The 16,803-nt window shown below is 35.3% G+C and overlaps 1 protein-coding gene across 5 annotated transcripts in view; it reads left to right on the forward strand.

The window, feature by feature from the left end:
- Positions 1-16,803, forward strand: part of UBE3C (ubiquitin protein ligase E3C) — a 173,350-nt gene that overhangs the window by 113,497 nt on the left and 43,050 nt on the right. The window contains exons 19-20 of one of the 5 annotated variants that reach the window (XM_078785707.1): positions 2,453-2,646; positions 2,783-3,651. The exons of the other annotated variants lie outside the window; for them this stretch is intronic. Coding sequence (XP_078641833.1) covers positions 2,453-2,646; positions 2,783-3,580 — 992 coding nt within the window. The 3' untranslated portion in view covers positions 3,581-3,651. Of the gene's footprint in view, positions 1-2,452; positions 2,647-2,782; positions 3,652-16,803 lie in introns of those variants that run through there. 5 annotated transcript variants of the gene reach the window in all.

Below are 16,803 nucleotides of genomic sequence, written 5' to 3' on the forward strand. Positions count from 1 at the left end.
GCCTTTGCCTATTGGAAGGCAAATCCAACTGAACGCAATCTCAGTTCCTTCCACCAAGCTCGAAACAAGTGTGTCTCTTCCCTCAGGAGTGCCAGGAAGCACTATCTCTCCACACTCAAGAATGAACGCTCAAACCTGTCTCCTTCCTCCAAATCCTGGTGGTGGCTGGTCAAATCCGTTTCTGGTGTTTATTCCCCCTCCATCCCCTCCCTTTCCTCAAATGTCTACACAGTTGACACCGCACATGACAAAGCCGAATGCCTCAAATCTGTGTTTGCCTCAAAATCCTGTGTTCCAAACCCATCTCTCTCTGTTCCCACCTTACCCAGTCGAACCAAACTGCTTCTGGACTCTGTGTCCTTCTCACCTGACAAGGCGCAGAAGTTTTTGTCAAACTTCGACTCTGATTCTGCAACTGGACCAGACGGCATCAGCCCACGGGTCCTAAAATCCTGCTCTGCCGCTCTATCTCACCATCTCTCTGTTCTTTTCACCCTCTCTTTTGCTCAAGGTCATCTGCCAGCATCCTGGAAATCAGCAAACATTACCGCTTTACACCAAAAATGTGCAAAAACAGATCCTTGCAACTACAGACCAATCAGCCTGCTCCCAATAATCAGCAAAGTCATGGAATCCATCATTGCTTCAGGTATCAAATCCTTCCTCTTCTCCAATGGCTTGATCTCCGATCATCAATTTAGATTCAGACCAGGTCATTCTACTCTGGACATGTTGCTTCTGCTATCTCAACAATGGATGGAGGTCCTCAATTCCAAACAGGAAATAAGAGCTGTCTCCCTTGACATATCACATGAGTAGTGTATATATGTTGCTTCTGGGACACTCTCATTTTCCCATTGACTTACATGTTAATTTTCCTCTTAACCTCATTGCCCATTAACACCTCTATTTCTCCCACCCTAATCTTTATGAACCTTTTGTCTATAGTACCTATCCTTAATGTTGTTCATTAGACCACTCAAACACTACAAATATTTGTTTTCCCTTATAGACCTATAATCCTTCTTCTACATATCATCTGGCAGATTATCTTTGACCCACTCAAACATCGACCCATTCACTTACATGTTAATTTTCCTCTCACCTCTTTACGAACATTTTAGCCTTTTGACACCTATCCTTAATGTTGTTCATTAGACCACTCAAACAATGATCCCCCCTTGGTCTTATGGTACTCTTACTATCAATGATCCCGAGTAGACCACTCAAACATTGATCCTACAAATATTTGTTTATGCATGGGAAATATATTAATTCTCTTGCCACTCCCTTCACCATCTAATATATTAACAAACAAGTACAAAAAGTTTTAATTAAAACAAAAGCCGCGTCGATGTTACACAATGCCTAGATGCAGCTGTGCCTATAACGTCGATGTTATAGGCACAGGACATTCCTATTGATTCGATTACTTGATGTTATTTTTGTGCAAAGTGAAAATATATCTCGGCAATTTCCCGTGTGTGGCGACGAATTTTTAATATATCTCGGCATTTTCCCATCTGTTATTTCAGGCGGTGTATGACTGACCATGCCGCGATTTAAAATATATATATCTCGGCAATTTCCCGTGTGTGGCTACACGTGAACGAAGCTATGCTCCTCTCTCCACATTATTGTGACGACGTATAAATTAAATATTTGATCGTGACGATTGTCATCAAATGGACGAATTTTTAATATATCTCGGCATTTTCCCGTCTGTTATTTCGGGCGGTGTATGTCTGACCATGCCGCGATTGAGAATTCATTTCGTTCTATAAAGGGCAACTTTCATCGGATTTTCTTCCCGTTTCTTTTCAACCGAGTCTAAAACTATGTTAGCGACTGTGAAAAATGAAATGATATATCGAATTTGATTTGAAATAAAACTGTGTGAGAGAGGAAGACACCACGGGCCTACAAAACAGGCCTCAAAGCTATGCGAGTTAATAAAATGGTGGATATTTGTTTATATGAAGGCTCTCCCAGAATGGGTGGAGCTATGGTTCCCAGAATGGGTGGAGCTTTGAGGTTTTGTCTTCTCTGCAAGAACAAGAAGAAGAAGAACAACAACAACAGCAGAGGGCACTCTATGAGCAGCGTCTGCGACGCGGCTAAAAAGATGTTTGAGTTTGGTTCTTTATTAAGATATTTTAACTGAGCTGAGATAAAATGATAAACCTCCCTCAATGTTCTTGTTTGAGCGCCTCCAGTGCCACACACTTTTTGGTCGGCTCTGCCCACTTTTTGTTAAGCTCCACCCACTTTTTGTTAAGCCACGCCCACATTTTGCTAAGCCCCGCTCACTTTTGTTAAGCCCCACCCATTTTGCTAAGCCCCACCCACTTTATAAACTCTGCCATTGTATCATTTTCAGTGAAGACATTACATCATTTTCAGGGAATTTTCATCATCATTTCCAGTTGACATGCCTCGGGAATTCCCACAGGAAATGACACACCCTGTCCTTATAAAAGGCGCCGACCACAGAGGCTTTTTCAAACACGCTTTCTGCTTCACTTGAGAATGGACTACTATGCCGAAATGGAATGGGATAACTTTGCTATTCCTTGGAGTCCTACTACCTGTGTAGAACTCCACCTTCAGATTGATGAACTGGACTCGAACCTCTTATCAATGGAGGTAAGTTTGTTTATTTTATTTTTTTTAGATGAGACTCGTGTAAGAGTTAACAAAGTTTATTTTAATATTCATAGAGCTTGATTTATACAAATAAAAATATTGAATTAAATTAATACATTGTTATTTTCTTTCACAGGAAATTGTATCTGAGATACGAAATGAAAATTCTGCTTTTAACACAACTTGGGATGAAGTTATTTTTTTGTTTGAAGACATTTTGAACAACCAAGACCCACAGAACGAGTTCTACCTTGATGACCAAGCCAAAGAGTTATACCTTGGAGATCCACAAAATCCTGAAAAAGAGTTTTACCATGATGATACTTGTTGTGAGTTATCAAAACAAAACCCACTGAACAAGTTCTACCTTGATGAGCCAGAATACAAGTCATACATTGGAGACCCACAAATTTCTGAAAATTGGGAAACGGGAATTCTCCCTGATGGTCCGCAGTTATACTATGTGAGACACATCATAGAAACCCTAAAAAATTGGGAAAGGGAAGTTTTCCCTGATGGTCCGCAGTTATACTATGTGAGACTTATCACGGAAACCCCCAATATTTCTGAAAATTGTGGTTCTACCTTGGAGACTTGGAAAGATGGTTATATTTTTGGAGGCTCGGAATGGGGGTTTTGTTGTGATGACTCGGAATGTGATACCTATCTTGGAGGCTCAACAGGAATGTGGTTATACCTTGGGAACTTGGAAAGTTGGTTTTATTTTGGAGACTCTACCTGTGGGGTCCATCTTGGAGACTCTTTGGATTCTAAAGCAATGAACAATGTTCTTTGTTTAATGACGCTTGATTTAATCAATATCAAGAAAGTTCGAGGAAGAAAATGCTGGAAAATTCTTTCTTCCCATTTCTACTTCTTCAAACTTGAAAGCCTTGAAAGACAGAATTGGAGGAAGAGGAAAAAAAAAAAATGAAATACGTATTTATAAAAAGAAGGAACAAAAGATTATGTTAGGGTTAGGGTGGGATTTTGAATGTGAGGGTTAGGGATGGGGTTGGGTTAGGGATGGGGTTGGGTTAGGGTGGGATTTTGAATGTGAGGGTTGGGGTTGGGTTAGGGATGGGGTTGGGTTAGGGTTGGGATTTTGAATGTGAGGGTTAGGGATGGGTTGGGTTAGGGAAGGAGTTGGGCTAGGGATGGGTTGGGTTAGGGATGGGGTTGGGTTAGGGATGGGGTTGGGTTAGGGATGGGGTTGGGTTAGGGATGGGGTTGGGTTAGGGATGGGGTTGGGTTAGGGATGGGGTTGGGTTAGGGTTTGTATATTATTATGACTCGCTCACACATACACACACACAAAAGTTAAGCCCCAACTGAAAAGTTGTGGGATTCTGTGTTTGGGGTTCACAGATTTTAATACGTATCCCCATTACATTTTATTTATTTATTTATTATTTTCAAGGGTATTATCTGCTTACTTGTGTTTTTTGTAATTCTTGCGAGTAAAATGAACCCAAGATTTCTTCTCCATTTAAATCATATAATTTGTAGGTCCAAGGGACTGTATCCATTACATCAATGATTTTAAATAATTCACGAGTCCATTTTTGTGTATAACCTTTCTCAAAATGACTTTTCCATTTGTATATTCTTACAATATCACCAACTTTAAACTTGGGCTTTCTCAAATTAATCTCCTTTTCATATTCTAATTTTGTAAATGTTTCCGATGGTTTTGATTTTGTTGATGAATGAACTGTATTATTGTAATTATCTACAATATCCTGAATTAAATATACCCATTTTTGAGAACCGAGTTGTGTGAATTTTTTATATAGTCTCTCTTTCAAAGTACGATTAAAACGCTCAATAACAACTGCTTTTCCTTCATTAAAGGTGCTGTATAATTTAATACCCTCCCCCTTAAGAAATTTCATAAATATTTTGTTATAGAACTCTGTTCCCTCATCAGTCCATAACTTCTTTGGTTTCCTTTTATCCCTATCAAATATTAGCTTAAAGGCTAACATTAAAGTATCACCCCTTTTATTTTTTAAAGGGACAACCCAGGCAAATCTACTCCTCAAATCAATAACGGTTAAAGCATACCTGTATCCCTTATCATTATTTAGTTCGATTAAATCAGCGGACCATATGTGGTCAGTGTATTTAGAATAAACTTTCCTTCTTTTAAACTTTGTGATTATAGGTTTATGTAATTCATTAGCCAAAAGCTCCTCAGTCTTGATAACATCATTGGAGTTTAATAGTTTTTTGGGAAATAACCAAGACCAAGTTTCAATTTAGCACTTATCATTTTTTTCACAATAAACCTATCAACTTTCTCTCTCAATGTAGGATTTTGTATCAAGGACAAATTATACAACATTTCTCTGTCTGCTTCATGTTTTTCATCCAATGTAGTGGTATTCCCATAAGCAATATCATGCTTCATACACACTTCATCAACCCTATTTATCGGCTTGGACCAAGGTTTAGGATTGTTAGCCTCATCTAATCTTTTATCCAGGTTTGTTCCAGGACCACAGAAAGAATATCCAGGAAGATGTATTTCCCCAGGAATTCCAGTTGTTGTAAATTTACTTCCTGACAGAAACTTTTGTATATCTCCTCCACTTTTAGGAGAGATGAATTGGCACTTTTTAGAGCCACACACTTGACATATTCCTTTTTGATAAACTCTATTATTTTTAGCTTTAACATAAGAGATATTTTTAGATTTAGTTTTCTTTTTACATTTGAGACAATAACTTATATTTATTTATCAGAAAAAGTCCGACAGAGTATCAAAACCTTTTTGGTTTTCAACATATACATTTCTATCTTAATTTTTAAAACATAAAGAATCCTTAGGAATGCCTTCACTCTCTCCTCCATTTATTTACAAATAAAACTAACTAAAGTCAATAGCATCATCAACTACAGACTTGGCATTTAGTATGGAATATTTTTTTTTTCTTGACTTGGGTTTACTTTCTTAACTCAGTATATCAATCTCGTGAGTTTCTTTTACACTTTGGTGATTTATTTGTTAAAAGAACCATGTCACTGATTGTCTGTCGCAGCAAGAAGTCAACAACAGGATTATATCACAGGTGGCGTGGCAAAATGTACGGACAGGTGCATTTGATGATTGGCTTCACAGTCGGGTATACAAGGGTTGTTGCGTTCTGTATTAGTGGAAAACAACTGCTACACGTCTCCAAAAGTTATTGCCGCTTCCTCTGGAGATGGTCCGTCAACTCGACAATGCTGTTTGTCATGGAGTGGTGGCTTTACGAAATTACGGCATGAAACAGCGTGCTATTGCTCCGCAGTATGGCATCACTCAATGTCAGGTGTCAAAGATCCTGAAACGAAATGCTCAGAGGGGTGTCCCTCCTCCAATACCGAGGCCAGGACGTCCCCGCAGAACCACAAGGAGGGATGATCGCCAGCTGCACCGGTTAGTCCGCAATCAGCTAATCGGCTTAGGGCTGAGTGGCAGCAACTGACAAATGTGCCTGAATCCAGAAGGCTAGTCAACCAACGACTGGTTCAAGCAGGCTATCGTGCCAGGCATCCCCTGAGAAAGCCATGCCTGACCAGACAACACTGCCAGCGCCGATTGCAGTGGGCCAGAGAGCACCGTCAATGGCAGCCAGGACACTGGAATCACGTGATCTTCAGTAACGAGTCTAGATTTCTGGTCTATCATCAAGATGGTCGCGTCCGAGTGTGCAGACAAGTGCATGAAGCCTACAACAAAGATTGTATAGTGCCAAGATTCCAAGCTGGAGGTGGTGGGGTGACCGTTTGGGCTGCTTTTCATGCAGGGGGCAAAACTGACCTGGTTGTTCTGAATGGAAACCTGAACCAGTTGAAGCACAGGGCCATTCTGGAAGAAACATTGCCTCCATTTGCTCATGCAGCCTTTCGAGGAAACTTTGTCTTCCAAGATGACAATGCACGGCCTCATTGTGCTCGCATGATCCAACACTTTCTTGCTGACCGTGGTGTAGAGCATATGGAGTGGCCTGCCATGTCCCCGGATATGAATCCGATAGAGAACTTCTGGGCAGAATTAACGCATAAAATCGACCACTTGGACCAGCAGCCGACCTCTGTGCGTGAATTGCAGCAGGCTATTGTCACTGCATGGCAAGAGATTCCTGTCCAAACCTTGGCAAATCTCGTGAACAGCATGCCTCAACGTGTCCGTGCTCTCCTGAATGCCCGTGGGGGTTACACGAAGTATACAACTGTAATTTTACTGTCGGTAATCCCAGTCGTAATTTAACTTTTATTTTTGCCAAAAAATTTTTTGGCTAATGTGCAAAATAAAGAAATACTTCTGGAAAACGTACAGTAGTTTAACACAGTACTGTCCATGAATTGAGTTCGATATCAGTTTACATCACTTTCAAGGATCAATTTATTTGTTTCGAAATGTCAAATGTGGTTTTTGTTTCCTTTGAAGGTCACATTAACAAAATCTAGAATAATTTCAACATAATTCCAATGAACTTTTGGTTCTAAGACATCTTGAAAAGTACGTTCACCCCCACAAAAAAAATATTCCATATTAAATGCCAAGTCTGTATATGACCTTTGTCTTCTTCATGTAAATCTCCTCGCTGAACTCATCTCAACCATTTAAAAAATCATTATCTTTGTAAGAGTCGTTAATTCTTTATTTTCCTCTTCGGTGCGTTGAGATTGATTTATTTGCTGTAATACACTCAATCTTTTACGAATCTCACTGATTTCCATCTTTTTATATTTTTCCTCCCTCTTTGCTCCTTTTTCTCCCTCTCCTCCTTCTCCTTTTTCTCCCTTTCCTCCTTCTCCTTTTTCTCTCTTTCCTCCTTCTCCCTTTTCTCTCTTTCCTCCTTCTCCCTTTTCTCTCTTTCCTCCTTCTCCCTTTTCTCCCGCTCCTCCTTCTCCTTTTTCTCCCTTTCCTCCTTCTCCTTTTTCTCCCTTTCCTCCTCCTTTTTCTCTCTTTCCTCCTTCTCCTTTTTCTCTCTTTCCTCCTTCTCTTCTTCAACTCCTTCCTCATCCCTTGCTACCCTTGAGTTTGAGCCCCAAAGAATATTATACATATACTCATCTGGATTTTGAGATATTCTTGTATCTATAATTATTTTTCTCATAATAGGATACCAATAAGAATTGTTGATGATTTCGAAAAGAGTTTTATATTTCATAACTTTGAGAAGTTCATTTTTATTTAATATTTTAAACAAGTCTCTATTTGTGGGTTTAGCAATATCAGTATAAGGCCAGTTTTTTATGACAAAATTTCCATGTATATGCTCCAAATCATAAGCTATGTAATACCGAGTGCCCTTTTCTTGTAGGTATCCCTGAATACAAAAATTATAATTCTCTTGTAGTCTTCTTCCTGCCATTTATGTATCAGAAATATATGTGAGATTAATATTATGACGAGTAATACCACCCCATCTTCCCACTACCAAATCGGTTTGTATTCCTCGGCTTTCTATCCTTATCTCATTACCTTCCTTCTTTGTCATGCTAACCATCGCTATACTATCATATATTTTTCTTTTCTTAAAACCATGTATTTGTTGTTTATTAATTGTACTTCCACATAAATCCTTATCCTCACCAAGCGGATAATATTCTTCTTTACGAGACTGATTAAAATCATGTAGGTCTTCTATGTTTATTGAAAAAGACCAATTATACCCTAAATCAGGCATATCATACCCCCATTTATTAATTCGCATATTAACTATATGTCCTTCTTTATAAAATTCAATTGTAAGCAGGTAGTTAAATTCAATGAGGAAAGGTGTATGGTCAGTATAACCAGGTGTTGTGGTTGTAAATTTTACTTGTTTAACAAAACGTGGTTTTATTTAAAAATATATAGTGTGATAAATCACTGAATCTAATTAAGTCATTCACATCTGTAGGGTTTGGATAATTGATTAATTTATAAGTATTCTTCATATTAATATTTTTACTTATACTATATTTTTGTCGTTCAGCCTGTGCCTTTGTATAATAATTTGATAAATCAATATCCTGAGAGGATTCTCCAAAGATAGAACCATCTTTTCCAACATAAGTCATTTATATTAGGTTTAAAATGATATCATAAAAATTTTCATTATTGTTGAGTTGAAATAATACATATAAACATAATTGACCACAACATTTAGAATTAATTTCTTGAACTTGAAATGTTTGATAAACACCATTCTGTAAGAATTGTATTACTTCAACAGGCGGTGGCATACCATAACTATCAAAATAATATTTATCCTGACTATTATGAATACAAACCCAATGAGAACCATTCTGTGTGTCTAAATTCAAAATAATATTCTTTGTATTCTTATTTATATGTATTAATTCATCACTCATACAGATTACCACGTTATCCATTTTTAGTTTTTTACAATACTTAGCAAGTTCTATATTTGACGTTGTATTCTTTCCAAATTGTTTAAACCATTTATCCATTTATTTATGAGAAAGATACAATCCATTACCCCGTTTAGTTAGTTTAACACCCGCTTGAGCGATAGAGGAAAGCATATCTCCAACCAACAATCTAGCTTTTTCAGGTAGACTTTCAAGTTTTTGAGCAAAATCTACAATGACACCACTTCCACTAATTTGTTTCTCCAACTCCTTATGTCTTTCCAATTATTTTTGAGCTTTTAGTTGTGCCTTCCTTTCGTTAGCAGTTTTTACCGCTGCTGAAATACCACCAGTCAATGCTCCCGCCGCACTTAAACCAGCAAATAAAGGAATTAGAAATGGGAGAAATCCTCCCTCTTGTATTGAATATTTCTTTAACATAGGTTTTGTCATTTTAATTTTAAGTGATCCAGCATCATTTAGTGTTTTTATCTGCTCTCTTGTGAGTAAAACATCAATTCTTACTGCTCCTTTTCTTTGAATTGTATTAACATTAATAATACAAGGCTTTTGATTTTGAATACAAGATGTTAATTTATTAAGATTGATTTGATTAACATATACCGGTTCTTTCCGACTCATTTATTTATGAGAAAAAACCTATGTGATATTAATCATAACACCATTATCTGTATTAATCTGTAATTCTGTTTCCTCCAAAAGCAAACAATAAGCATCAACTTCTTCATTCTCTCCTCTTTCAATGTATAGAGAAGTATCCACTCTATTAGACTTTATAGTTTCCTTTTGAGAAATCAGGTCAATTGCATAGATTGTATAAAGTTTTTGAAACGCAACCATATCCAAAATAGGATCATTATTACCGTTGCTTTCACACACCTTTTGGTAAGACTTGTCGGCTTCTGCATAATCATTTTTTTCCCAATCAATTTCCAATCTATCTCGCGGATAAAATGTACCATCAAGAGAAACCCGAAGTTGTCTCACCGTAGCATTATCACTCAGCGCATTATTCTTATCAGTACCTTCATCTCCATCTGGTTTCTTAAAAATGAGCCATAGGTATCGTGGCTTTCCTTGAAGAACACCTAAATTCCAAGTGTAGGTAGTGTGGTCCAGTTTAACGTGTTGACATCTTCTTTTAAGGTATGATACATTTAATGGTTTCTTTGAGTTAAGTCTTCTATTTAACATCTCTTCCGTTTTAAGATTAGGAGTATATTCACTAATATACCAACACAAATCATTAATAACAAATTTTTTATTATCACCAAAAGCATTTTGAGCCCCAAAAAGCAATCTATTCACATTATCATTCCTTTGTAGTTGAAATCTAATTTTAAGCCCATACAAAACTTTATCATAATCACAAAATCCAAATATACCTTTAAGAGGTACTGCTACGGTAAAACTATTCTCTGCTTTTGTATCATCATTATACATTGACTTCCTTTGACTATAACCAGGGTCAGCATTTGTTCCCGTTGACATATCAGGAATAAAACCTTCAACAGCTCCCTTACCCATTCTATCACTAAACGAATATAGTGTAAATTTCATCATTTCAGATGTAGCAGAGACATAATCAACCGCTTCAACCTCTTGTGTTCCAATATACAGGCGGACACTATCAAACATTTTCCAGAAGAAATCATTTACGAGTGTAGCATTAGTATTATTCGCAGCCTTAGTGAATTTAAATTTACACAGCAAGAAACTATCAGCTATATTCAAGTAAGTTTGTTGATTATTTATTTCAAAACTTTTTGTTCCATTTGAATTCCAGTCTGTTCCTGTTATAGCATTTACCTTGAAATAGTCTTCCTTTTTAGTGGAGTTTGAAATGATAATCGTATCATCCAAATAATAGATACTATCAATCGCTTCCATACTTGTATTTATATAGCATTAAAATTGTTGAAACCCTGACCCAAGTATTTTAATGATTTTTTGTCGTTCTTGTGAAGATAGTTGAGTTTTACCTTTTTTTATTTCTTTGATTGCTTGTAATTTATGAGACTCCTTTTGAGCATCTTTTATACTCTTTATAGCACCCGCAACGGAGCCCACGGCAGAAGCAGTTGAACCAATTCGGTCTTTATGTTTAAGAATGGTTGAACCAATACCCATTAGAGTATCAATTATCCCATCTCCTTTATTTCTAAATTGATGTCCCACACCCCGTTGTCTCTTTGGTTTATAGTAGCCTCGACCAAGAAACATACCTTTACCCTTATAGTATGGTGAAAGGAACATCCCATCCCCTGTAATTACTTTATATTTTCCCAACTCGTGTTTTCTCACAATAACCATTATTTATTTATTGAAAAACTTCACGTAGGTGAATTCTGATGGATATAATTTCTTCATTAAAGGAGATCATACGATTATCTTGATCGGTTATCCTAAAATTTACTCTGTATATGGTTTTTCCTGACAGGTAAATAGACAAGATTTTTTGGTTCCATATTAAATTTATAACCAATCGGGGTTGAGTATGCGCTGAATGAAAATATTGTATTTGTTCTTATTCCATCGTTATAAGCACCATCAATCAAATCACAATGAATTAATACTGAATTTATACCGGAGGATATTTGAATGACATTATCACTGTAAAACGTCCCGTTAGTTTCAATCTTTTTTGAAGAGAAACCCAATAGCTCTCCAAACGATTTTTCAATCGTGAAATCAACTTTATAATTATTTTTAAGTTTAATAGTTGATTTTGAAGTGTGTTTTTGAATATTTATTGCAATCTTTTTTGGTTCATCACCTTTTTCTTTCATAAGGCGAGAGACTTCAGAAGATATTTGAGATATCTTGTAAGCTCCGGGTGAAACTGTTATAGTTTTGTACCCACTTCCTGGATTATAACTAAACTTGTTGTTTTTCTCTGTGATATTAAAAAGTGTATTGTAAGTCTCCATTGACAACAAAGAAGCCTCATATTCTTTTGTGGGGTCAAGTTGTAGTGGGTAAGGGAATGAAGCTGTGTAATCACTCGTGAAATTAAAACTAAGAATTGTGCTTCTCATCTTATTTAATATCTAATAAGATATCTTTGTATTGACATTTATTAATTATTTTCATATTCATCAACTGATCTAAAATGGCAGATGCTTCATTAAAACAATTGTTGTTTCCAGCCTTCTTACTACCTAACAACAATAATAACCTGTTAACTAATTGTGATGGGTCATTTGGAAGAAAGCTAACACCCGAACCAAGCTTACTTAAAGCATCAATAATATGTTTCTCCTTCTCATTCCTCTTACTTTTACCGGCAACAGAAACTCCATAATCAAGTGAGTTTAGTAAATCAATATATACCCTATCTTCCGCATTTTCCATATCAAGTGGTTCATCAAAATATTTTGAACCGCTGAATCCGGAGTTTGTTAGAAGAAACATTAATCTTGGAGTTAATTCAACATTTGGTTGAGCAGAACTTAAGAACACCAATTTATCATTAAATATCAATAACTTTTCTTTCACAAGATGGAACTGTGCTGGTTCTTCTGTTGGAATGAGACCTGCTCTGGTTTTTGAACCCGCCGAATATTCATTGTTTTGAAGAGCTTCCACAACATAATTAGGTGGTTGATTTACCTCCTCAAGTTTCCGAAATAATCCATCATCATCATATTCTAATTCTCCAAGTTCTTTCTCTGTCATTTGACTAAAATCTTTGAGCATTTGAAGTTTTTTCGGAGTAAATTATACCGTGGGAACTGAAGGTGAAATCGTTTGTTGAGTTTTTAAAAGTGGTTTAAAAAATTTCTCTTGTTTTCTTTCAAAGGCTTCTTCACCAGTTAGTTTCTGTCTCCGTTTCTTCTTTATCTCTTCCTGTTGCTTTACAACTTTTGAAAGCAACTCTTGATGTTCTTTAAACTTTCTTGCTCTTTCTTCGGTATTCATCTTCTGTATTTATTTATTGAAAAATATCATTTAATGAATTGTAAAGGTCAATGGGAAAATTTTCCTTTTCTTCGTCATTATAGTAAATGTGTTGAAATTAAACCTTTTCTTTAAATATTTCATCAAATTCTTTATTGGTATTAATACGAGTTGTTATTTCTTCTTCACTAATACTTGTATCTCTGCTTTTCATACGTTTGTGTTGTCTCCTCATCGATATCAAAACCGAATGATAAAATCTTAACTCCATCACCACACAAATGTTTAATAATTTGTCTCATTCCTTCAGGATTAGTTTCTAAAATCCCAAGACCATTAGATTTTACTTTATTTAACTCACTCTTACAATTTGAATATTTTGTATTCAGAAACCTCCACATTTTGAGGAAACCGCCTCTCATTCCTTCAGAAACCTCCTCAAATATTTGACCTTCGTTCCTCAGTCGCATATGTTCCTCCATTGAAATGTAGTAATAATCTTTCCCTTCTATTTCTCCTGGTCGCATTGCTCTGGTTGTAGTACCTACAAAACGAATCTTCGGGTGTTTTTAAAAAAAACTTACAATCTTTTCATTTTTACTATTCAAGAGTTTAGATTTATGAAAGTTCTTTCCTGAAGCAGATTTACCCACAAGATTAATAATAGTTGTCATTTATGTGTGTAAAATATCAGTTAGTATCTCATCTTGTTTCACAACAATATATTTATATTTTCCAATCGTGTGTTTCATATAATTTTCAAATTCTTTTTTACTACATAACGTAGAGCAATTATCTCTCCAAAAATTATTTACATCTATTGAATTTAACTTAAATAAAATAAAAGTATTAGCATTGTTTCTTATTGAGCGACGAGGGAGTTGAAAATATGACTGACTAAGATAAATACAATTACAAGAAGAATGTCTCCCTCTTGTATAGTAGCTATCCATTACTGTTTGGTTTCTCTCATTAACACAATCATCAAAGATAACGAGGCTCTTTTTTGATTTATCTAAATGTTGAGGTGAAGGTATATCATCCGTATTATCACTGAGAATACAAGTTATGGGTTTTGATTTTGATTTCTGTGTATCACAAAATAGTTGTATTATATCCTCAATGTTGTAATCATTTAGTTTGTTTTGAAGTTTAAATAAACCGATAATGTCTTCCTTTTTAAGACCCGCATTAAAACCTTGTGATAGTAGTTGATACTCGGGTTGAAAACTTGACTTCGTAAAAATTATTAAATTATCATAATCTAAAAAGTTGAGGGTAAGGAGCATCTTTAAAAGCAAACAGGTTTTTCCACATCCGCTTGATCCGACTATTAGACATCTTAATGAATTTGGAAGATTTTTATGGTTGTTAAATTTTATCTTGTTTTCCCAAACGGGTAAAAAATCATTCATTTATATATTTGGAAAACAAGTCATCTAACTTTTTTTGAGCTATTTTAGAAACTCTATGTTTTATCCTGAGTTCAGGTTTAATTTCAAAATAATTCATTATTTTATTTATATAGTATCTTGTATTAACATTTCCATTAAAATTATTTTGAATAATTATCATTAAACCCTTATACATTTCCTCAATACAAAGAGTCTCTTCCCTTGAAAGAAATGGTGTATTATCATCATAATACTTAACATTCATCTCTCTTATTAATCTTGTAAAGTAATTCATTTTTGGTTCTAATTTAAAAGAGTTATATATTTTTATATAATTTTTATTATCATTAATTAGAAGATAATCACAGAAAATACATTGTTTATATGAACCCTCATTATTAAGCCCTATTCTATTACAAGCCGGACAATTCTCTAATTTATCATATGGAGAGTCTGGAAATTCTAAATATCCTTCTATCATATTTATATAGTAAATTTTTACTTAAACTAAACGCAAGTTTATTAGCTAATAAATACAATGTTTCAAAGCACAAAAGACAAATTTCAATCAATCTCTACTTTGGTGGAAGATATAGAAAAATATGTCAAAGATGTTAAATTGAACAAAGATAAATATGGAAATTTTTGGCTAAAACCAGTTATGGAAAATGACATGAGCCCCTCTATTTCATTTAAAGGAAGAGCTTTAACTATACCTGGAAAGACATCCATTAAAGTAAATCTAACAAAAGTTTCTCCTCTACTCCTGGCAATTTATTCAAAGCTTGAAAAAGTGATCGATCGTGATACTTTGAAAAAGAATGATAAGACCATTAATAATTCTAGAGGAGACATTTGTATTTTCTTTAATAATCCAAAGGGTGTAGATCTAAGTAAAATGAATGATGTTAATATTTCTGGTGAAATGTCATTTCGTTCTATGATAGTTAGAGATTATTTAAAGATAACTTTTGATATTAAAAATGTAGAGATTGAATCTGTTAATGAAAGAAAGTATATAGATATTGATGGGAATATTTTTCCTGCGAATTAAATACGAGTCAATACAGCAGTGAAGATTTTACTATTTTATTGAACTCGGACGATAGTGATGATAGTATTTCATTGAACTCGGACGATGGTGATGATAGTATTTCATTGAACTCAGATGATAGTTATGATGCTAATAGTTTGTGCTCAAATGATAGTTATGAGAGTAGCTTTATTGATGACTCTGAGTATGATTCTGAGTATTCATGTGATAGTTATGACTCAGATGATTCTGAGTGAAAAAGTGTTTTAGTTTAAGTATAGTTTCATATATAAAAAGCCTGTAAAAAGGCACTTTCTTCTATAAGTGTTTTACTTTAAGCACAGTTTCATCTTTTAAAAAGCCTCTAAGAAGGTGTTTTACTTTAAGTATAATTTTGCTATATAAATATGATCAAAGCAACGTATTGCGATGTTTGTGAACAAGAATATAAACAAGACTCTCTGCTCACCTTCACTCCTTCATTCCTCTTTTCTCCCGCCTCTGGAACAAACTCCCTCATTCTCTTCAATCCCACTCCACCCTCCAGGTCTTTAAAACAGCTGTTCACCACCATCTCTTATCTTACCCCATCCAAAACCTTGATCTTTTCTATCCCCGATAATTTCACCCCAATTCCACTTTTTGAAATGCCAACTTCTGTCCTGGAAGTCCTTGGTGTCCTTGTGTTTTGAACTTCTCCGACCCCCCCCCCCCCCTTCCCACGCCTCCTCCCTCCAAGCCCTCTCCCTCCCACACATCTCCCTGCTCTTAAATGTTGTGTGCTCTCAAGTGCTTGTGTGCCTCCCATTCTCTTGTCTTCCGCTCCCTCTTTTTATATATTTTGTTTGTCTGGTTGATTTGTTTGTGAAGTAAATGTCAGCTCTTTCACGAGCCTCGATTCAGTATACAAAAACAATAAATACAAAAGACACCTTAAAACTAACAAACACAGATTTAATCTACTTCACCTACTATCTCCTATTCAGAAGGAAACAAAACACTGTTCTGCCTGTAATAAAAAATATCCTCAAGAAAGGCTTCGAAATACATCTTAAAACAAATCAACATTTATCAAATTTTATCACAACTAAAAACTCTGATGGCGCATTCAAAGGACATATTAAAATAAGTCTTTAACTTCAAACCTCCTGAACCAGAGTCTATAGTTGATGCTGTAGAAATAGTTAAACCTGCTGTTCAAACGTTGATTGAAAAAACACTAAAAGAAATGAAACCCCTTAAATTTTATATGGGAGTAAAATTAGAAAGGACGAAGGAGTTATAGATACACCATACATTAGAACTGAGCCACACTTTATATCTTCATATCAAGATTTTAAAACATCAGGAGTCTATGATGAACTTATTAAACAAGAGCAAGATGTGGATAATTCAATCGTAGGAAGTGGATTCAATATAGGAAAAATTATTTACATAGACATTCATATTCTTAAA

The sequence above is a fragment of the Myxine glutinosa genome, chromosome 10 (assembly GCF_964187855.1).
Source record: "Myxine glutinosa chromosome 10, kmMyxGlut1.1, whole genome shotgun sequence".
Taxonomy (NCBI): domain Eukaryota; kingdom Metazoa; phylum Chordata; class Myxini; order Myxiniformes; family Myxinidae; genus Myxine; species Myxine glutinosa.